The 22,822-nt window shown below is 43.3% G+C and overlaps 1 protein-coding gene across 8 annotated transcripts in view; it reads right to left on the minus strand.

Annotated features, from left to right (window-relative positions):
* MIA2 (MIA SH3 domain ER export factor 2) overlaps positions 1–22,822 on the minus strand; it is a 56,658-nt gene that overhangs the window by 16,303 nt on the left and 17,533 nt on the right. For 5 of the 8 annotated variants that reach the window (XM_029079146.2, XM_029079149.2, XM_029079147.2 and 2 more), the window contains 14 exons: positions 15,846–15,941; positions 14,979–15,000; positions 14,783–14,871; positions 14,005–14,076; positions 11,845–11,871; positions 10,723–10,833; positions 10,188–10,259; positions 9,282–9,386; positions 7,589–7,711; positions 5,938–6,058; positions 5,111–5,157; positions 4,561–4,651; positions 1,935–2,073; positions 452–553 (listed from right to left, as the gene is read on the minus strand). In XM_029079146.2, the coding sequence (XP_028934979.1) occupies positions 452–553; positions 1,935–2,073; positions 4,561–4,651; positions 5,111–5,157; positions 5,938–6,058; positions 7,589–7,711; positions 9,282–9,386; positions 10,188–10,259; positions 10,723–10,833; positions 11,845–11,871; positions 14,005–14,076; positions 14,783–14,871; positions 14,979–15,000; positions 15,846–15,941 (1,217 nt within the window). Of the gene's footprint in view, positions 1–451; positions 554–1,934; positions 2,074–4,560; positions 4,652–5,110; positions 5,158–5,937; positions 6,059–7,588; positions 7,712–9,281; positions 9,387–10,187; positions 10,260–10,722; positions 10,834–11,844; positions 11,872–14,004; positions 14,077–14,782; positions 14,872–14,978; positions 15,001–15,845; positions 15,942–19,862; positions 19,955–22,822 lie in introns of those variants that run through there. The other 3 variants (XM_029079151.2, XM_029079148.2, XM_029079152.2) reach the window with 2 other exon arrangements.

Here is a 22,822-nt window from a genome sequence, read left to right on the forward strand (position 1 = left end):
ACAGCAGGGCCACTATTGTTAATGAGGGTCAATGGCTGGCAAGCCACTGAGAATTGAGAAAAAACAAAAAGAAAGTGAAAAGAACACAATCGAAATGGCCCTGGATAAATGAACAAAACCTTTGGAAGGGAAATATTTTGGAGGTACAATCTCTAGGGACCAGGGATCAAAAAGCCATCACAATTGGTGTCGGATGGGCGTTCTGGATGCCAGACTCCCAGGGAGGGGCCCGTGGATCCAGGACCACTGCCAATTTCAGACAGGTAGAGGGGATGGAGGGTGGAGCGCCTTACACTTAAGCCTTTTCCCCTTCTGTACTTCATGTGAACAATTTCATTAAAGTGCAATGGAATCCATCTCAAGTGGTCATTTCTATTACCTCATTTCGAGCTTTCTTTCAGGGAGATGCCACATTTAAATGCCCAGAAAACAAAGGTAGATTAGTCATTACCGGTAGGTGTTTAGCTCTTCAGCAGCATGAAGCATCTTTTCATCTGCTTTGGAAAGTTTCTCCTCGCTCTGTAAACGGTCATTTTCTTCCTCTGTTAACTTCCTTAAAACAAAATAGTTTATTTATTCTTTATTTTTACCTAATTTTCTGCCACTAAATATAATTATTTCAGTGTCGAGTACTTATCAACATGAATGGACAACTCATACTTAAACTTTATAAGTTCACCTACCAACTTTACTAATTCTATTACACTGTACTTTTCCAAGCGCTGAATACGCTGCTCTGCACACAGTAGGCACTCAGTAAATACTAATGATTATAAAGTGCGTTTACCATTTGTGTGGGAATTCTAAGGTAACTACTATACCTATCAGTGCATGCACAAGAATTTGCGCATACCTATTCCCGAAACATTTGCAAAAATAACATTTGCATGTAATTTATTTTGAAGCTTGATTCCATAAATTTGAGTAGTACAGTTATACAACAGTGCAAATTAAGATTTCCAGTTTAAACTTGTTTGGAGAGTACTTTCCACATCTTATAACTACATTATACTTAATGACTCATAAAGCAGAATTGTTTGAACAAAAAAAAAAATTGTAAGAAAAATCTAAGTGACCTGTAAAAGTCATCATCTCTGTCGATGGTTACAGTCATTACAGAATTTTATCTGTACAATAATTTCACTCCTGCCAAAGCACTACAATTTATACTACTAATATAAATTGACTACTGCTCATTAGAGCAGTCCACCTATTGTAATAATAAGCAAAATAGCATGTAATCATCTATAAACTGGGCCTGATCCTTGCTTTAACTCTTTGAGGTTTCTTGGTTCTCATTTTAGTGACCTTTCAAAAAATGAGCAATCAATCCAACCCTCAGAGTTCAGATTAAAGTCATTTTTATGGAAGCCTCCAAGACAATCAAAGCGATGGAAATGCATCATGTTTTTTACTGAGAAAAATCAGACCCTAACCCAGTGAGATTCCTTAGCCTAACCAGTCAGTCAGTGATATTTATTGAGCACAAATCACTCTATTAAGTGTTAGAGAAAGTAACATATAACAGAGTTGGTGTATATATGTTCCCTGTTACAATGAATTTACAGTTTGAGAACCACTTTGTTCTATTAGGGGAGATGACGACAACACAAAACATCAGCCATGCAAGTTAGCTTGGGTCTAATTAGCCTAAACTTGAGAGTTATTGGGTTAGGACTAAAATATATAAGGCTATAGAAAGAATATTTTAAATAGTTAATTGAAGGTATGATCCAGAGCACTGAACCTTCTGAACAACTGAAGCTCTAGATATACATTATCTTGAGATACAATATATATCTTGGGCCTTTTGAAAAATGTTGCCTTTCATTTTGGAACCCCCTGCAAAACCCAGGCGTAAATGCTCTAGCATGATTCTTATGGCATTTTACAATTCAACTGCTAGAGTAGTTATGTATAGGCTGATCCGGTACCTGTGAAGTATCCTCTCGTTTTCTTGATAGAGCTCGGTCATTACTTTAAATTTTTGTTGGAGCTTTTGGTTTTCGCTTTCAAAATGTGCATTTTCAGACTGTAAATTGGCTTGTTCAGTTTGCAGATTTTTAATGCGCTCTGTGGAAAATAGGTAAGTCATCACAAATGCTGTAATTGAAGAACTGCTGTTTTCTAACAACTCAGCTACATTTCTGGAAAGAAATACTATACTTAAAAAATCTGAAAAAATGTTAAGCTTGTGAACTTTCTTCTTTGAGGAAGAAAAAACTGAAAAACCACTTCAGGGTTTGCAAGCAAAACTTGACAAGGAACTGAGACGTCGGGGTGGGGAGAGGAAGAATCAGTACATCCGTCCCCCCTCTCAAACAGTAATTTAAACTCTCGTCCAGCAGCCAGGCTGATTTGAGGTCCTTTGCCTAGCACACACTCAGCCAGCAGAAAAAGAGTATGGCAGCAGATTAAGATGAACTGATTCCTTCCAGCATTTGCTGGGAGAAGTTGGGAGGAGAGAGAGGCTAGTAGAGGAGTACCTATAGGAAGAGGCACAGGAAATTGTGTAATACTGTATTATACATAATAATAGTCATATTTATTAAGTGCTTATTGTGTGAAGAGGACTGAACCAAGGCACTTGGAAGAGTACAAGAGAACAGTCTACCCTTCATGAGCTTACAGTCTACAGGAGACAGACATTAAACTTCTAATATATAATTTTTATATACAGAAGTGCTGCAAATCTGTGCATATCACTTGAAATGGGATCTGGAAAATTTCAGTGGACATGCACTGAAATCACAGGCTCTTTTTAGGAAACACGGTTCAATTAGTGGATCTGCACTCAACGACAGCTACAACAACAGTATTTCTCAAGTGCTTTCTATGTGCCAAGCGCTATACTGAGCACTGGAGATACAAGATAGTCAGGTAAGACACAGTCCCAGTTCCACAAACAAGTCTCAAACCACGGTGAAGGAATAACAGGTATTGAATCCCCATTTTACCGATGAGGAAACCAAGGCACAGAGAGATTAAGTGACTTGCCCAGTGCTACACAGCAGGCAAGTGGCAGAGCTGGGACTACAACCCAGTATATTGGCAGCTCTGTGAAAACTTCCACTAAAAAGACTGGAATCCCAATCCAAATATCACATTTATTTATATAATAATAATAATAATGTTGGTATTTGTTAAGCGCTTACTATGTGCACAGCACAGTTCTAAGCTCTGGGGTAGATACAGGATAATCTGGTTGTCCTATGTGAGGCTCACAGTCCTAATCACCATTTTACAGATGAGGTAACTGAGGCACAGCAAAGTTAAGTGACTTGTCCACAGTCACACAACTGACAGGTAGCAAAGCAGGGATTCGAACCCATGACCTCTGACTCCCAAGCCCGTGCTCTTTCCACTGAGCCATGCTGCCTCTCATGCATATGGCCATGCATGTGGTTTGGATGCCGTGTTCCAAAACGTGGGGGCCCTAATGGAAGAAGCAAATCTTGGGGGGACCACAAGAGGAACTGTGGTCTTGACTTTTTGGCTGGCCTATACTAACCTGGGTGGGGAGGGGAGAAACAAAAACAACAACAACAACAAAAAAAACCCATCTATTCTAGACCTTTATTTTCTCATTTGTAAAAGGGCAGAAATAGTATCTATCCATTCCTTCCTCACAGAGATGCTACATAAAAAAAGAACTCAGACGAGAGCATTTGGAAAATAAAAGCACTCTACAAACTCAAGGTATTACTAAATTATGTAACTAAACAGTGTGAATCAGACTGGAACTGAAAGTATCTATTTTCTAACCTCCCAACCAGGCAAGGCGGTGTTGGGACAGAGCGTTTTGCCAGAAAGGAAATGAAGGACTGAAGAATAACTACTTTGTAGTGAATCTTAAACTCTTTGCCCCATAAAGGAGTAGCCACATGGACTAGTGGAAAGAGCACAGGCCTGCTTGTCAGCATAGCTGGGGTCAAATCCCAGCTCTACCACTTTTACACTGTGTTATCTTGGCCAAGTCATTTAACTTCTCTGTGCCTCAGTTTCCTCAACTGTAAAATGGGGATTCAATGCCAGTTTCCCCTCCTACTAAGACTGTATGCCCCACCTGGGACAGGGCTTTGTCCAACCTGATTAACTTGCATCTACCCCGGCGCTGAGGACGCTGATTGACACATAGTAAGTGCTTGATACCAGAAGAATAATGATAATAACAAAAAGATTAATAATAATAAAAAGATTTCCACCAGTGGGCTCGTGACTCTGCTGTCTTTAACTCCACCCATCCCACCCAGCACCCCTAGGTGAGTTTTTGCTGTACCATACATCTGTCCTGCCGGGTTTAGGCAGCTCAGAAGGGAGAGTTTTTTTGTGATTTCTTTTTAAGTCAGTAATACCTGCCACAGTAAACACAAGAGTCCTGAAACATCATCCTACAGTAGGGTGAGAACAGGTGGGTTAAAATCCCCAAGCAATAAAACCACCACACGGACAGTGCTTCAAATTTTCCCTGTAATTTTGAATCAACCAAGCACAACATTCTTTCTCTGAGTGCACCAGTGAATTTTCAAAAAAGATTGTTTTTCTGTAAAGAGTAATTACCTGATAGTTCCTCTTTCACTTTATTTTCATCAGACAGTTTAGAATGCAGCTGGTTTCTTTCTGTTTCCAAGGTTTTTAAATGAGCATTTAACTATACACACACACAAAAAAAAAGGGCAGGCAATGAAGGACCATGAGCACAAACATTTGCACCGACTGTTTTCTTTACAAAGTGCCAATCCAAAATTCCAGGACACATATTAACTAATTCCAGAAAATATGAATTGTGGGTCAATCTTTCAAACCTTCAAATCTCTACGGTTGTTTTTAAATGAAAGTCACCGGTGTGAATTCAACCTCAAAATGCAGGACCCTGAAGACAAAATGTCAATAGGAAATTTTGAACCAGTGAGACCCCTGATTAAAATCCATACAATTAAAATAATTCTCTAAGAAAATCCTATTTCGAGTTTTAAATATGATTGGGTCGCAACATTTTATAGAGATAAAAGTGGCCAAGAGAAAACCAGTAAAACAGGTGAATTCAAATTTTTCTTCCTTTCCCCTTGCATGCCCAAAAAACAATGCAGCTAGTCTCTATTGTCTATACCTTGGCAGCATCAATCAATTTCTTCACAATTCGCTTCTGTTGATCATCTGTGGCATGAACACAAAAAGGGAAAAGAGTGAGTTAGACTCACAATCCATGATGTCATACCGCTCTGTCATATTATTTTATTTCCTTCTTCTATATATCCTCGCTCTTGTTTTAGATAGTCTTCTTGGCTTTCTGAGACACCTGTTGGCTGTTTTAGTTAAACTAAAAACTATAAACTAACTGGGTGACAAAGTTCACAAATATGACCCACCACAGAGTGGCACGGCAGAGCTCCTGCCTGTAAGGGGAGAGAGTTTGGAGGAAGTGAGATAAAGGAGAGGAGGGCCCAAATAAAGATTTGATCTATTAAATCCTATCACAAAAGCCAACCTTCAGCACATAAAGACCTTACCTGGTTCTCCCTTTCGATCAGGCTCTCACAAATCCACCATTTAATAAAAAAAAAAAAAGAATAAAAATAAAAAAATAAAAAGACTAGGGAAGAGGATGAAAAAAACTGAAAAATCGAAAGTACATAATGGAGGTAATGGAGCAGAGTTGAACAGCACCCAAAGAGCTTTTCTCCTTTCATTATCTAGACCTAAGATGGCTGTGTAGCTTGGACCCTGCTTGGGTCCTCAGGAAGACACATAATGCACCTACTTCAGGTATACTGACACTTGCTTATTTGTATAACTATATTCTACTTTGCAATAAAAATGCAGTTCCAAATAAAACTCTGCAGAAAAGTTTTTTTAAAAAAATAACAACACATATATGACAATAGCTAGTCAATTTACAAGTAAAAGAAATGTCTTAGAGAAGCGACTTCTGGATACCTAAACGTTCTGCATTTTCTGATTCACTCTTTATTTCAGCTTCCCAGTGATTATCGTCCACTTTCTCTTCTTCAAGTACAGAGGGCCAATCCTTCATACTCAGCAAGAATTCCGTCAGGGACTTGAGATTACCAAAAGGAAAGAAAGCGAAGAGAATCCGATTATCACCCTAAAAGCTTTCAAACTGCTGTCTACTACTGTGATGTCCACATTTTAGGTAATCTACACATTGATGAAAGAACAGACTGAATCTCAAATCCTCTACCCTTCATTAAAATACTCAGTTTGATTCACAAATAAACAGATAAACCGGATACTTAAATGACCCAACTATTTCCACTGACTACAGAAAAATGACCAAATACAATGTGTTCCTTGGAAACGTTTCCACGTTCTTTCTGCAGTTTAGAATTCTGACTCTTTAATTAGATCAAACTTTGAGATTATTTTAAAAATGCAATTCCCCTTTAGTTTTATGACAGAAGCAAAACTTTCAAAGTTTATCATGTTACACAAAGTAATATATTCACTCAAATGTTAATACCTCTACAATTACTACTAGCGTATGACGACAGCTCTCCAAAGTCCTGCTGGCCAGAATGGGTGAGGGCTGCCTAGAGTCTGTCGGCTGGGGAAGCAGCAGGGGCAGATAATGGTACTTGTTAAGCGATTACTATGTTCCAAGCACTCTAAGCCCTGGACTAGATATGAACCAGACAGGTTGGACCCAATCCCTGTTCCACAAAGGGCTCGATTTCTTAATCTCCCTTTTTACAGATGAGGTAACTGAGGCCCAGAGACCTTAACTGATTTGCCCAAGGTCACACAGCAGACACGTGGCAGAGGCGACATTAGAACTCAGGTCCTTCTGACTTCCAGGGCCGGGGTCTATCCACTAAGCCACACTGTTTCTCTGCTAGACCCAGCGGATTGGCAGAAGCAGAGGGATGAAGGCAGCAGAGATGGACTTTCCACTCTTTAAGCAACACACCGGCCCCGCAAAACAGCACGGTATCCACAAGCACACGGTGGGAGGGAAGAGGTGGGAGGTGATGGGTGAACCTTCCACCACCCCTAACTCTTTTCCCTCAACACCCTTAACTTTCCTCCCTTATTTCCTATCTGTTCTCATTATTACTCTCTCTGACACCGCTGCCTGTCTTGGATTTCTAGCTCCTAGGAACACTAAACTTTGTTTAGTGACATGAGCAGATAAATGCTAATATATATGTTTTGCTAATGCTTTCTCACCTGCCTGATAGGAGGGGAAATTAGGAAGTACTAAGCCCAACGATTTAATTTTTAAGGTGAAGGCCAGTGGAGAGAGGTGGCATAGGCTGAGATTGCAGGGCGGGAGGGTGGTTACTTTTACCCTCTACATAAAAACAAAAAACAATGTCTGGCAGCAAGGGGTGGCACTGGATTGGTTCAAATGAGTTACTCTCCTGTGTGCACAAGTTTCTACTGACTTGCACAATAGCCATATCAGCATTTCAAAATGCAATCTGCTCAAAAATATATCGAACGCTTCTTTTAAAAGTTAATTCATATGGACAATTCTAAATTTGCCAAGAGCAACATTTTCACTAACCTCCCAACTGGTAAACAAAGCAATTAACAATTCATAAGCTTCAACCCCAAACCAAATTACCTTGATCTGACTTTCTGTATTATTTAAAACTTCCTCTTTGTCTGCTTTAGAAGTTTCTAGCATCTTTTTCTCTTCATCAAGTTCCCTGAATCGTTCATTCCATCCTTCAGCTTCTTGTAAAAGCTGGAATTCAAAAGGAAAAAAAAAGATCATTACTATTTCTACTGTACATATTCCTGTCTGTTCAGACATGCAGATGTATGTTCTTCTGAGTATGTTATGTCTACGTACATCCGGTTGATGTTTGCCTGTCCGGTACCCCCTTTGATTTCAAACTCCTTAAAGGCAAAGAATGTTTCTTTTTCACACTGTGTTCCCACCATGAACAAAGAGAATAACGCCTTGAACTACAGAGCTGATAACTAATGATGATATTAGACAGGCTGAACACGGTAAATAAAACTGACTTAAAGGCATAAAAACCCCACAGAAAATAAATGAAAATGAGGCTATCTTCAACATTAAGTGTTTTTTTGTGCACTGAACAATCCTAAAGTATACAATCCCATTCTCAAAGCGTTTTCACTTTAAAGATACAGTAAATTCAAAGTCTTTTGTAAAAACAGAAAACAAGACTCTTCCATAACTGAAATAAAGTGAAATTCAGTTTGGAAGCAAATTGAAGTATACTTATACTTAGGGAAGCAGCGTGGCTCAGTGGCAAGAGCCCGGGCTTGGGAGTCAGAGGTCATGAGTTCGAATCCCGGCTCTGCCACGTCAGCTGTGTGACTGTGGGCAAGTCACTTAACTTCTCTGTGCCTCAGTTCCCTCATCTGTAAAATGGGGATTAAGACTGTGAGCCTCACGTGGGGCAATCTGATCACCCTGTATCTACCCCAGCGCTTAGAACAGTGCTCTGCACATAGTAAGCGCTTAACAAATACCAACATTATTATTATTTGGCCCTAATGCGGACACTTTCCTGCTATCTCAAACTTAACATGGAAAACCTTCTTTCTTCCTAATTTGCTCTATCTCATTACAAACAAGGAATGACCATTTAAATCTTCTTAGTCCCCAAGTCAGGTTGATTTTTTTTCCCTGTAATATTTCACTGACCTGCCCATTTCTCTCTTTCCATAATCTGTCTCTTGGTAGAGTGGTGTAAGACCTCATTAAGTGTACTGGCAAATTAGAGAAATTTCACAACTCACTGAACTAAATAAAAACTGCATCTTTTGGAACCCAAACTTTAAAGAAAAGCTTTAGCAAGATGTAGTACCACATGATTAAAGGTCATAGGTACCATAAGCAGTCTGGTTTAGTGAAAAGCAACTGAAATAGAAAATCAATTGAAATAGAATAGGAATACCAAGTCATTTCTTGTTAAGAAATGAGACCTGTAATTCCTTTCTACAATGCAAATCTATAAAAAGGTCTTGATAGAGAACATTAAAAACTTTCCTCCCCTGCCTTTTTTACAGTATATATTTGATGGGAGGGGAGACTGGGAGAAGAGGATAAAGGAAGACTTCTTAAAATGAAAAAATGCAACTCAAAGTATCGTTAGCCCTACTCTGTACTTTTCACCACACTTTTCCACTGTGAAACTTACAAAACATAGGCTGTTTTCCTAAAATAGAGAAGCTACTGAATGCAAAAAAAAAAAAAAAGGCCTCTTATACTTTTAAAAAATCAAATCTTAAGGAAAGGACAATCTACAAAAATGTTTTCTCCAACAACACAAACAAACCTGATTTTGGCTTTTCTGAAGATCAGAATTTTCTTCCAGTGAATCTTGAATTGATGTTCTAATTCGATCTTCATTCATGTTAATTATTTTCAATGTTGTTCTGGCCTAAACAAACAGTAAGTGTTGAGCCACTTCTAATTTTTGAGAAAGATGAGTGAAATACACGCAAATCATACATAATGGAGCCACTGTTCTATCTAGAGGCCATCATCTTGCCGAGGCCCCCGGTGCTTGCCTGGATGGTGGGAGGAAGGAAAAGACGATACAGGCAGAGCGAGGGACCAAAGCCTGGCCAAAAGCTGAGACGGACAGAGAAGCTTCTACTGGAATCAGGTGTTGAGTGCTACGTGGGCCAAGAAATCTCTGAATCAAGGGACTGCAAAGGGACAGAGAAAGCGGAGAACTGGCGAGGCAAAAATGGAACAGACGAAAAAGAGAAGGGTGCAATTTAGTCAGGCAGACCACAGAGAAAGCTGAGGGGAAAAATAAAATCTTTCCTCTGCAAGCTCTCTGTAGTTTTCAGGTGCTTTATATTTTATATTGTTTCCAAACCAGAGAAGAGCTCAAATATTCACCCTAAACAATACCATGAGAGAATGTCTACGCAATGGCTTAGAGTACGTTAACTGGTATTTTAGAAAATCTTTTTAAAATTTTTTCATGTAGTATTTTCTTATGATATCCAATCCACAATGCAGCAGTTGCATAAACAGAATCTTGGATCTGGACAGCTTAAGAAGACCAAACCAGTGATTTTCTGAATCCCATCAGAAGAACTGGGTAGAAACTAAAAGCTACATAGCAATACTTATATGATCACATTCACATCGAACTATTCAGTTTGTGATTCATTTCATTAACCTTTAGCCAGTATGTTTACACAGTGGCACCATTTATTTGACTTACTTCAGCCAGTTGTGATTTGGTAGACTTTGACTCCTCTTCTAGTGACTCAATCTTCCTTTGTACATCGTCTAACTGGAAAGACACAGTAACCACTGATACAATCATTTTATGAAGTCTGATGATCTATTTTTAACCCAGAGCCTACTAAATGAGTTCTTTCTGACCCACAGTTGAGGACAGGCTAAGTAGTAGAAATGTCTATCCTTTAGCACGATCTTGTGGGTCCCCCACATTGGCCTATTCAGCTACGCACACAACCTTAGCTGATCTCACCAGAGGTATCATCTTCTAGTACAGACAATAAATTTTACAAGATCACTGTCTCTGACTTTAAAGTGCTTTATGAATTAAAAAGGTGCCCATTATGCGGGTCAAAAATCACCATTTTCTCATTCTATCTTCAATATCCTTTCCATTAAAACACAAAAACAAAAAACATAAAAGCACTGCATTCCCACTCTCCCATTCCCACAGTGTACAAAAACTTTAAGAGCAGTCAAAAGAGAATGTAAAAAGCCCATTCTGTAAATCTTACCAAATCATTTTGCTCTGTGAATTTAGACTGCTCTTCTTCCAGTTCTTTTTCTAGAGTCTGTATTTCACTTTCAAGTTCCGAATTTGACATGTTCAGTCTTTCATATGATGCCTTTAAAAAAAAAAGTACTCATTGGACGACTCTGAAACAAAGTTGTGCTAATAATTTGTCGGTATTCAGAAGTGTGTTCATTCTTGTACAAATCAATTGATCAATCAATAGCATTTACTGAGCACACATCATTGTACTACTTGGGAGAGTATAAATCAAACATGATCCCTGCTTTCAAAGTCATCACAATCTAGCCAGGGTGGGGAAAGCGGGCACTAAAATAAATTCGAGGGGGTAGCAAGAGAGTTTAAAGATAAGTACATAAATGCTTCCAGGGCGGAGAGTGGGTTAAGTATCAAAAACACTTAGATGATACAGAAGTGCTCAAGTGACAGGGAAGGGCTCCTGGAAATGTGATTTTTAGTAGGGCTTTAAAGTCAGGAAGAGCTTTGGCCTGCCAGATGTAAAGGGGGAGAGAGTTCCAAACAGAAGGGCAGGCTTGAAGAAGAGTTAGGAGGCAACAGAGACGAGAACGAGGCATAGGGAGTAGCTTGGCTTGAGAGGAAGGAAACGTGTGAGCTTGTTGTGGAAAAGGAGACAGGATAAGTAAGTGGGGAGCGCCGTGTGAATGCCCAAAAGCCAACGGTCAGGAATTTCTCCTAGATGAGGGGAGGAATGGACAAGCCCTGGAGGTTCTAAGAGAGTGGGGAGATGTGCAAAAAATGATAGTTTAGAAAAATGACAGCATCAAAATATGGACTGGAGAGGGGAGAGACTGGAGGCAGGGAGACCTACTAGGAGGCTAATGCAATAAGTGCTAATTTAATCAAACTGATTATTCAATGATTACATTGGTACCATTACCATTCTTCAAGGTATCATGAAGAAAAATAAGAACTGAATTCATTTAAAGGAAATTGAAAATTTAATGAAATCAAGTTAACCTGCCAAACACAGATAGCTAATTAATAAGATAGTTTTAAATGCAGTACTCCGCTTGAGGAAACAAACTGGTCTTTTCTCTGTCTTTGATTTTAAATAATTGGTTTAGAGACATTGCATAAAACATACCTCTTCTGTTTGTGACGTTTCAACCAACTTGTCAAAAAAAGGAACAATTTCAAAGAGAATTATGACTTGCCACAGTAAAAGTGTACATTACCTCTTAAAAACCGTTTACACACCTTCACATACTTTTCCCTATTAATTTGATCATTTTACCTCTATTTCCACTCATGACTGACAAACTGCTTCCTTCATTTTGAGAAACATGTCCTTCAGATTTTCTCAAATTACATTACACTTCAATATATTTCCTTCTCCAGCAAATCTTAGAACACTAACACAGATCCCGAAGGGTTGGCTCTTTTCTACTTAGGCAGAGACTCGTGAGTACAAACATAAAAATTCGCATTTACAAAAATGGACTAAAAAAAAATCAATCAGACCCCATAATCCTCAGTTCAAAACTGAAAAAGAGCTGTCGACACTAAGGCCTCTTCTACCAATTGTGCTTTTGATAAATGGTGCCTACTTGTTTGACCCCATTAGACTAAGTTCCTCGAAGACAGGATTGTATCTTTCGCTTCTTTTATATAATTCCCTAGCCCTGAGTTCAAAGCTGTCATTAGATACTGTTAATGAGGATAAGGACAAAAAAGTCTGCAAACATTCTGGTTTCTCTCAAAAGTGGCTGAACCTGTTATACTTGATATACAATACTGCTTTAGCGCCTAAGCTTACTCTTGACCTCTTGCTCATCTATTAGCTTCCTACTCTGCTTCTATTCATCTCAGTAAAAGCAAAGCTGTAAGTAATGCCACCATCATTTTGGCTAGGGATAGGGGAAAATGAGTTGCTTCGACCACAGGGAAAGGAACTATTCAGAAGAGCGAACGGGGCTGTGCGTCAGGGCCGGACTCCACCGAGGGCAGACACTTTGCTCATTTTCACTGGGAAGCTGCACTGCAACATCTTTATTTCCTAATGAATAGCCTCAATTCCAAAGTTCGAAGGCACAGGGTAGAGCACGGTGAGAGATTTGGGATCTACTTGCTGGGAGCCACAAGCCAATCAGGAGACACACAAAAGAAGATTGTCTCAATCCCCCCATTCTTTCCAGGAAACGGAAGCAGACGGCCTAGTGGAAAGAGCAGGAGCCTAGGAGACAGGAGACCTAGGTCCTAATCCTGGTTCTACCACTAGCCTGCTATGAGGTTTAGAGCAAGCCACTTAACTTCTCTGTTCCTCAGTTTCCTCAACTGTAAAATGGGAGCAAGATACCTGTTTCCTCCCTACTTTCCTTAGACTGTGAACCCCACGTGGGACAGGGACTGTGTCTGATCTGCTGTGCTAGGCACACAGGAAACACTCAGTGAATATCACAATTATCATTATTATTCTACTCCTTCCAAAACCCCTAATATGCTCCCACCCCTGCGGAACTTCAGCTCCACCCAGCCCTTGGTTTTAGTCAACTAATGGATGACTGGGGGTCAGGGTGGCCCGGAGCTTTTAAGATGAAGTGAGTTTTACTGAAGCTTTTCCTTGAGAGGGAAATGAAATGCGAACAGAACAGGCTGTCCTGTCACCAGTAATAACTGAAGTATGAATGATGATTCTGGGACTCCCCAGGCTCCTTTACTGTCCTTTTAAAATTAATTCACAAGAACGGTCACACCAGCTGTCCCAGGAAATGCTAGGAGCCTTTTGTGGACTGTGAGCCCATTTTTGGGTAGGGATTGTTTCTATTTGTTGCCAAATTGTACTCTCCAAGAGCTTAGTACAGTGCTCTGCACACAGTAAGCGTTTAATAAATGATTGAATGAATGGGAACTGGGTCTAATCTGATGACCTTGTAACTACCACAATGCCTAGTCCAGCATTTTACCCCTACTAAGTGCTTAACCACAAAGCACTAAGTGCTTATTATAATTCATTCATTTAATTGTATTTACTGAGCGCTAACTATGTGCCCAGCACCTACTAAGTGCTTGGGAGAGTACAGTACAACAATAAACATGCTTTTTAGCTGCCTTATCTCTCTCATTCCAAGATTTTCTGGTTTTGGCCAGAGAAAGCTACTTCTAACTTTTTCCCCAAAACTGCAAACTTTGGGAACCATCTATAGCCAATCCTCTGCCTGAAAAAAAAAAATGAATAATCATAATAAGGCTGACAGTTCCTTACTCAATTTAGATAATAATCACCCCCACTTATTTCTGTAATTACCTTAAGACTCGATATTTCTGATGACACGCTCTCAAAGCCGGCATCTTTAGAAGATGCTGCTAGGTCTTCGTACTAAAACAAAGGAACACGGTACCAAGTTAGCAACTCTACCGCATTTCAACTCTGTCAGAGGCAACTTTTGCAAGCCAGAGCTAGGGCCAGTTCTCCCTGGGAATGGTTGCCAACTGATAGGTGGGGTCCATTAAGACGTACTCCTCAATTCCCATCAGAATGAACATTTGCACCCACTCCTGACACCTGAAATCTAATGACCAGTAACTGGCCACTTGTTTGAGGCTAGTCATACGCTTGAGGGATTTAGGTCCAAAGGCACTTGGTTGGATGTACACTTGGGGTTCTGATATTTACCAGTAAAATAAAGGATGGGGGAGCTTAAAAAAAAAGTTTCCCAAGGTTATTTTTTCAATGCTGTCCATTGCAATTTCATAAAACCACCTATTCCTGCCTCGGCCACTTGCCTGTTGTGTGACCCTAGGGAAGTTACTTCACTTCTCTGGACCTCACTTTCCTCATCTGTAAAATGGGGATTCAATAGACCTGTTCCCTCACCTACTTAGACTGCAAGCTCCCCAGTGGGTCACGGAATGCATTCAACCTGATGGACTTGCATCTATCCCAAAGCTTAAAGCAGTGATTGACATACATTAAGCACTTCAACACCACAATTATTATTATTAATATTATTACAACCTCCCAGAGCCAATCTAAACCCAAAGATGCAGGATTCACATTAAGCCAAGAAGGTTTCTAGACTTACCTCTCTCTTGCAGAGGCTGAGTTTGTCAAGAGCCTTGCATTTTTCTTCCATCAGTTCTGCAACTTCTGCGGCAAGTTGCTTTTCCCTTTCTAAAAGAGAAAGGTTCATACTGTCACGCTCCGATGTGGACGATTTTACGAAAGTTCTAAATCCTACAATAATTCCAACACATCTTAAAGATAAAATGAAAACTTACCTAAATAAAGTCGGCTTTTCACCTGAAATAAAATGCAGACGTTGTAACAAAGAATGGCCATAAAGTCTAATTTTACGCCATTACACAAAAAGCCAAAAACACAGCAGTGACTCTTTGGTGTTTAAGGGATCTGTACAGGCCACAAAGTCGGGGGAGAGGATGGTGCACTTTACCTCATCTAGATGCCTCCCACTTGCCTAGTGCAGTTTTCTGCACAAAATAAATGCTTACTCAAATACCGATGATGATGATAATGCCACAAAAAATTGAAGCATCTCACTTCAGGTCCAATGCCATTTTCACCTCATTTTATATTTCACCGGCCTTTTCCTTTGCCCAAATAATGATCAAAACGCAAACTCTTTATCTGGCGAGATCACACGCCAGCACAGGCTGAGGTGGTGGAAATCATCACAGTGCAGAGGACACGAGGTCCAGAAAATACTTCTATTATGCTAACTGGGGTGAAAAGAGAAAACGCAGGGCAACAGGGACAAACCGGGAACTATTTGAGACTTGCCAGGTCCCTGGTGGTCATGGGGCTCTTTCAAAAATGAACATGTTCTGGTCTTGGGCATTGTGCATGTTGCTAGAATCCGGGGGGGAAGGGAGTTTCCCCAAGTCTGGCGATTGACTGTGGAAACTGAAGCAAAGAAACTAAACGGCGAAACAAGGAACTCCTCTCTAGCCAGTCAGGGTGTTACATTCTGAAGCATTTAAGAAAACAAAAATATAAACAAAAACAAAACTTGAAGGGGTCCCTCTCCCTAACTGGTGAGCTTCTTCCAATCCTCCAGTCCAAAGAGGTCACCCATCCTGGGGTAAGGCGAGGCAGCCTAGACACAGCACGTCCACTTGGGTACTTACTGACTGAAAACATCTGCGGAGGAAAAAGAGGACTGTAAAAACGCCAACTATTCCTGCGGGGCCCAGCCTCATATCTTCAGGAAGTGCTGCCACAGCCTTTAATTCAAAGAGAAATAGAATATTTAGAGAGAGAGGCCAGTCCCCCTTGAAGGCCGGGCCCTCGTCCCGACGCTCCCCGTTACCCATCCCGAAGCACCGCCCTGACTTGAGCTGCAGACCGAGGGGATTCGGCTGGGAGGGCAGAGTCCTGCGAGACCCAGATTTTCTTGACCAAGGCCACCCATCCCGGCCCCTGGGACCCCAAAAATCTTCCACATCTGTCTCCCCTTGTGGAATGCAAACTCCTCGTAAGCAGGACTCATGTCTACCAACTCTGTAGTACCGTACTTTCCCCAGCTGCTCAGTACGAAGCTCTGCACAGAGTAAGCGGGAAGCAGCGTGGTCTAGTGGAAAGAACACGAGCCTGGGGGTCACGGGACCTGGGTTCTAACCCGAGCTCTGCCACTTATCTGCTGGGTGACTTAGGTCAAGTCTGCTCATTTCTCTGGGCCTCAGTTACCTCATCTGTAAAAAGGGGATTAAAAGTGTGAGTTCCTGTGGGACGGAGACTGTGTCCAACCTGATTATCTTGCACCTACCCCAGCGTGTAACACGGTGTCTGACACAGAGCAAGCGCTTAACAGATACCATAAAAAGGTAAGTGCTAAATAAATACCACTAATTGATTCACACTGGTCACGTGGGCATTAGGAACTCGATGGATCTGCAGACCCCTTCCCTGCCATATCGGCACAGTAGATCTCCGGCATTTATCCTGCTATTCCCCAGCCCAGCCCTGGCCTTCAAGAGCAGTGAGGACGGGGAACGAGGGTCTAGAGGGATGTCGGACAAGGGGAGGTGGGGAAGAAAGGATCGGGACGGGATTTAGGAAAACCGTGGCCCAACTAGACCGAATGGCTACCCCCTGGGCATCACCACCACCCCACCCCAGCTCCTGGGAAGCTTGCAGACTCAAATGACCACAGCAAAGGGAGCCAGGAGAAACCTGGGCAACGCTCACTTCTTGGACTTGTTTTTAATTGGCCATTAAGGGCCTTTCCGCGTTTGAAACGTTGACCTTATCTACAGGCTCACCTCGAGGAGGACCCAATGTTTAACTCACTCCTTTTGTTACTTCCAAAGCGCCTAACAGTGTGCATTGCAGAAAGCGTAGGCTCAATAAGCAACTGGCATTTGGAGGTGACAATAATAGAAACTTTTGGTTATGAGCTCAGCATGCTGACATATTATTGATATATGATTATAACATAAGCACGGTTGCTGTAGCGCAAGTCTGAAATCTCTTCAATGCAATTAGTTCTTCCACAATGCGAGAGTTGTGTTCCCAAAGAACCCCGCATTAAGGAAAATTTGCGTCTTAATACCTGTTTCTCCCAACGTTGGACCCGTTCTATCCAAATGGTCACACAGAACCAGATGTACATTCCCTAATCCTGCTCTCTGTTCCACCCAAAACACTGAAGATCAGCGTGGCTTAGTGGACAAAGCCTGGGCTTGGGAAGTCACTTGACCTCTCTGTGCCTCAGTCTGCTCATCTGTTAAATGGGGATGAAGACTATGAGCCCCAGGTGGGACAACCTGATCACCTTGCATCCCCCCAGCGCTTAGAACAGTGCTTGGCACATAGTAAGTGCTTAACAAATGCCATTATTATTATTAGAACGGTGCTCGGCACATAGTAAGCGCTTGACAAATGCCAACATTACCCCAGAACTTAGTGCTCAGAACATAGTAAGCACTTAAATACCAACATTACCCCAGCGCTTAGAACAGTGCTCGGCCCTTAGTAAGCGCTTAACAAATACCAACATTACCCCAGTGCTTAGAACAGTGCTCAGCACATAGTAAGCGCTTAACAAACACCAACATTACCCCAGCACTTAGAACAGCGCTTGATAAGCAGCGTGGCTCAGTGGAAAGAGCATGGGCTTTGGAGTCAGGGCTCATGAGTTCGAATCCCAGCTCTGCCACTTGTCAGCTGTGTGACTGTGGGTAAGTCACTTAACTTCTCTGTGCCTCAGTTCCCTCATCTGTAAAATGGGGATTAAGACTGTGAGCCCCACGTGGGACAACCTGATTCCCCTATGTCTACCCCAGCGCTTAGAACAGTGCTCGGCACATAGTAAGCGCTTAACAAATACCAACATTATTATTATTATTATTATTAACAGTGCTCGGCACACAGTAAGCGCTTAAGAGATGCCACCATTATTAGTATTATTATTATTACTTTACTTCTCTGTGCCTCCGTTCCCTCATCAGTAAAAGGCTGGGGGGATGAAGACCGTGAGCCCCCCTGTGAGACCACCTGATGACCTGTTATCTCCCCCAGCGCTCAGAACGGTGCTTGGCACAGAGTAAGCACTTAAGAAATCCCATCATGATGATGCTGATAGGTGCTTGGCACAGAGTAAGTGCTGAAGAAATTCATACATTCAATGGTATTTATTGAGCGCTTACTGCGTGCAGAGCACTGGACTAAGCGCTTGGAATGGACCATTCGGCTACAGAGAGAGACCATCCCTGCCCAGTGACGGGCTCGCAGAAATCCCACCATGAGGATGAGGAGAGGTAGCAGGGTGATGTTTAGAGAAGCAGCGTGGCTCAGTGGAAAGAGCCCGGGCTTGAGAGTCAGAGGTCATGGGTTCGAATTCCGCCTCTGCCACTTGTCAGCTCTGTAACTGTGGGCAAGGACCTTCACTTCTCTGGGCCTCAGTTCCCTCATCTGTAAAATGGGGATGAAGACTGTGAGACAACCTGATGACCCTGTATCTCCCCCAGCGCTTAGAACAGCGCTCTGCACATAGTAGGGCCTTAAATCCCAACATTATTATTATTAAAATGGGGATGAAGATTGTGAGCCCTACACGGGACCCCCTGATGACCCTCTATCCCTCTCAGCGCTTAGAACAGTGCTGTGCACATAGTAACGGCTTAACAAATCCCAACATTATTATTAAAATGGGGATGAAGACATTATTATTATTACTATTAAAATGGGGATGAAGACTGTGAGCCCTACAGGCGACCCCCTGATGACCCTCTATCCCTCCCAGCGCTTAGAACAGTGCTCTGCACATAGTAAGGGCTTAAATGCCAACATTATTATCATTATTAAAATGGGGATGAAGACTGTGAGCCCTACAGGGGACCCCCTGATGACCCTCTATCCCTCCCAGCGCTTAGAACACTGCTCTGCACATAGTAAGGGCTTAAATGCCAAATCATTATCATTATTAAAATGGGGATGAAGACTGTGAGCCCTACAGGGGACCACCTGATCACTTTGTATGCCCCCAGCGCTTAGAACTGTGCTGTGCACATGGTAAGCACTTAACAAATCCCAACATTATTATTAAAATGCGGATGCAGACATTATTATTATTATTACTATTAAAATGGGGATGAAGACTGTGAGCCCTACAGGGGACCCCTTGATGACCCTCCATCCCTCCCAGCGCTTAGAACAGTGCTCTGCACATGGTAAGCACTTAACAAATCCCAACATTATTATTAAAATGGGGATGCAGACATTATTATTATTATTACTATTAAAATGGGGATGAAGACTGTGAGCCCTACAGGGGACCCCCTGATGACCCTCCATCCCTCCCAGCGCTTAGAACAGTGCTGGGCACCTAGTAAGGGCTTAAATGCCAACACCATTGTCATTATTAAAATGGGGGTGAAGAGAGTGTGAGCCCTAGAGGGGACCACCTGATCACCTTGCATCCCCCTCCAGCGCTTAGCACAGTGCTGTGCACATAGTAAGGGCTTAACAAATGCCAACATGATGCTGATGCTGCTGGGGGCGGGGGGGGGAGGGGGTCACGTGGTCTCCCCCGGCCCCTCCCCCACCCCCCCCGCTTCCTCCTTCCGCCGGCCTGGGCCGGGGGTCCCCGCTCCTCCTCCTGCCCCCGGTCCCCCCCGGTCCCCCCGGTGCCCCGTGTCCCTCACCCTCCTCAGCTGCTGCGCGGCCTCCCCGTAGCAGCGCCGGGCATCGTGCGGCTCCCGGGCCTCCATGCCTTCCCCGGCCTCCGCCGCCGCGCCTGCGCGCGCCCGCACCACCGGCGCGGCCTCCGCGGGGGCCGCCGCCCCGCGCCCCGCTCCCCCCGCTCCGCCCTGCTCCCGGACCCCGACCGTCCGCGCAACCCTCGGCCCACCGCGCTCCGCCCGGCCGCCCCCTTCCACCGCTTTTCGCCTCCCCGAAACGCTCCTCGCCCTCCGCACCCCCCCCTTTTTCACGTTGGTTTCGTCCGGAGGCCCCGCCCCCCCCGGAGGGAGGGCCGGGGGCGCGTCCGCTGCTTAAAGGGGCCGCAGGAGGGCGAATCCAAGTGACGGACGGGGGTCGGCCCTCCGCGCCCCCCTCCCCTCCCGCGCTTTGAGCCGCCCCCAGCCCCTCCGGCCAATCGGGCCGCGCGGCGGGGCCGAGGCCCCGCCCCTCAGCCGCCGGCGGCCCAATCACAGCCCAACCCTGCCCCTCTAGCCCCGCCCCCTTGGGCACCTCACCTATTTAAGCCCCGCCCCTTCCCTCCTTTGAGTCCCCCACCTTGCTCATAATAATAATAATAATAATTGTCAGGCGCTTACTATGTGCAAAGCACTCTTCTAAGCGCTGGGGCTCATACAAGGTCACCAGGTAGTCCCTGTCTTCATCCCCATTTTACAGAGGAGGGAACTGAGGCCCAGAGAAGTGTCTCTATCTGTTGGAACTGTCTATTCCAAGCACTCAGTAGGGTGTTCTGCACATAGCGCTCAATAAATACCATTGAATGAAGTGACTTGCCCAGAGTCACCCGGCTGATAAGTGGCAGAGCCGGGATTAGCACCCATGACCTCTGACGTCCAAGCCTGGACTCTTGCCATCGAGCCACGCTGTAACGATGCCAGTATTTGATAAGCGCTTACTATGTGCCGAGCGCCGTTCTAAGCGCTGGGGTTCATACGAAGTCGTCAGGTTCTCCCCCGTTGGGCTCCCTGTCTTCATCCCCATTTTACAGAGGAGGGAACTGAGGCCCAGAGAAGAGAAGTGTATCTGTTGCCGAATTGTTCATTCCAAGCGCTCAGTACGGTGCTCTGCACATAGTAAGCGCTCAATAAATACTATTGAATGAATGAAGTGACTTGCCCAGAGTCACCCAGCTGATAAGTGGCAGAGCCGGGATTAGAACCCATGACCTCTGACGTCCAAGCCTGGACTCTTGCCATCGAGCCACGCTGTAATTATGACAGTATTTCTTAAGCGCTTACTATGTGCCGAGCGCCGTTCTAAGCGCCGGGGTACATACAAGTTTATCGGGTTGTCCCACGTGGGGCTCACCGTCTTCATCCCCATTTCACAGATGAGGGAACTTCCCTTTCCCCTCCCCACAGCACTTGTGCATATTTGAATATATTATTTATTACTCTGTTTTATTAATGATGTGCATATATATCTAGGATTCTCTTTATCTTGATGCCTGACTCCTTGTTTAGTTTTGTTGTCTCTCTCCCCCATTTAGACTGTGAGCCTGTTGTTGGGCAGGGATTGTCTCTATCTGTGGCCAAATTGTACATTCCAAGCGCTTGGTACAGTGTTCTGCACACAGTAAGTGCTCAATAAATACGATTGAATGAATGAATGAAAGTGACATGCCCAGAGTCACACAGCTGACAAATGGCGGAGCGGAATTAGAACCCATGACCTCTGACTCCCAAGCCTGGGCTCTGTCCACTAAGCCACAACCTGATTACCTTGTATCCCCCCTGGTGCTTAGGACAGTGCTTGGCACATAGTAAGCACTTAAATACCATCATCATTATTATATTATTTTTATTACTTCTCCGTGCCTCAGTTACCTCATCTGTAAAATAGGGATTAAGACAGTGAGCCCCACGTGGGACAACCTTGTATTTACCCCAGTGTTTGGAACAGTGCTTGGGACATAGTAAGCGCTTAACAAGTACAAAAAAAGATCTCCCACTTTTCTGATACAAGACAGCATCTCCCTCCAACTCCCTTGCCAGTGGTGCCAGAGTCAAGAGAAGAGTGGCTAGGACTCTCGTGTCAAAGGCCAATAAAGTTTAGCCTTTAGACTCTTCGAGTGGTTTTAATCAGGGTTAAATTGGACCCTGTTAAACAGGCGTAGTCCAGGTTCCTTCTGGCAGAACAGAAAATCATGGCAATTAACCAGATAATTTACCCCTTTCACGAACCTCTGCTTGCCTCAATAATATGGACGTGTAGCAAACAAAAGTGTTATCTATTTTCTAGTAGGATCGTGCCAATGGTTGCAGTGATGGCAATAACAGCATTTCTTAAACTCCAATTGTATGCCACACACTGGACTAAGCGCTGGGAAAGACTGTAGGGGTGGAAATCAGACACAGTCCTTCTTGGCCACTTTGGCATGGTGGCACAAACACCAGCAAGTAATTTAAGTTTTAAACTTTAATATCCAGACAAACCACTTCTCCAGACTTTTAAGTCAAAGCGAGCCCGCCCGCTGCTCCATTAATTCCACCGCGGTGACCCGAGAGGGTCAGAGAGCTGACCTTGAGAAATGTCTTCGGCGTAATGGAAGAACAGCCTGGCTCATCTGCACCCATTCGCTCCATTACTTTTGTTCCTAAAGTTCTTTATCAGAGGAAATGTGCTACTTGGCACAAAGTTCAGCAAGGATACTTAGCATAAATAAGGCTGAGAGCCCCAGTCTTGAGAATACCAGAAAGAGCCCTGGGGAAACAGCAATTCACTGAAATCACAAGAACTAAGAAGGTCAGGGAATCTAAAAGTTGTGAGAATGCTCTGTGATACGGATAAAGAACGAAAAGAGATACTTGGGGTCAGAGGGAAAACCAGAGATAACTGGTGAGAATAAGCATTGGTTTTTTCGAACAAAACAACTTCCTGTGAATATAGAGAGAACTGGTAAATA

The sequence above is a fragment of the Ornithorhynchus anatinus genome, chromosome 14 (genome assembly GCF_004115215.2).
Source record: "Ornithorhynchus anatinus isolate Pmale09 chromosome 14, mOrnAna1.pri.v4, whole genome shotgun sequence".
NCBI lineage: Eukaryota > Metazoa > Chordata > Mammalia > Monotremata > Ornithorhynchidae > Ornithorhynchus > Ornithorhynchus anatinus.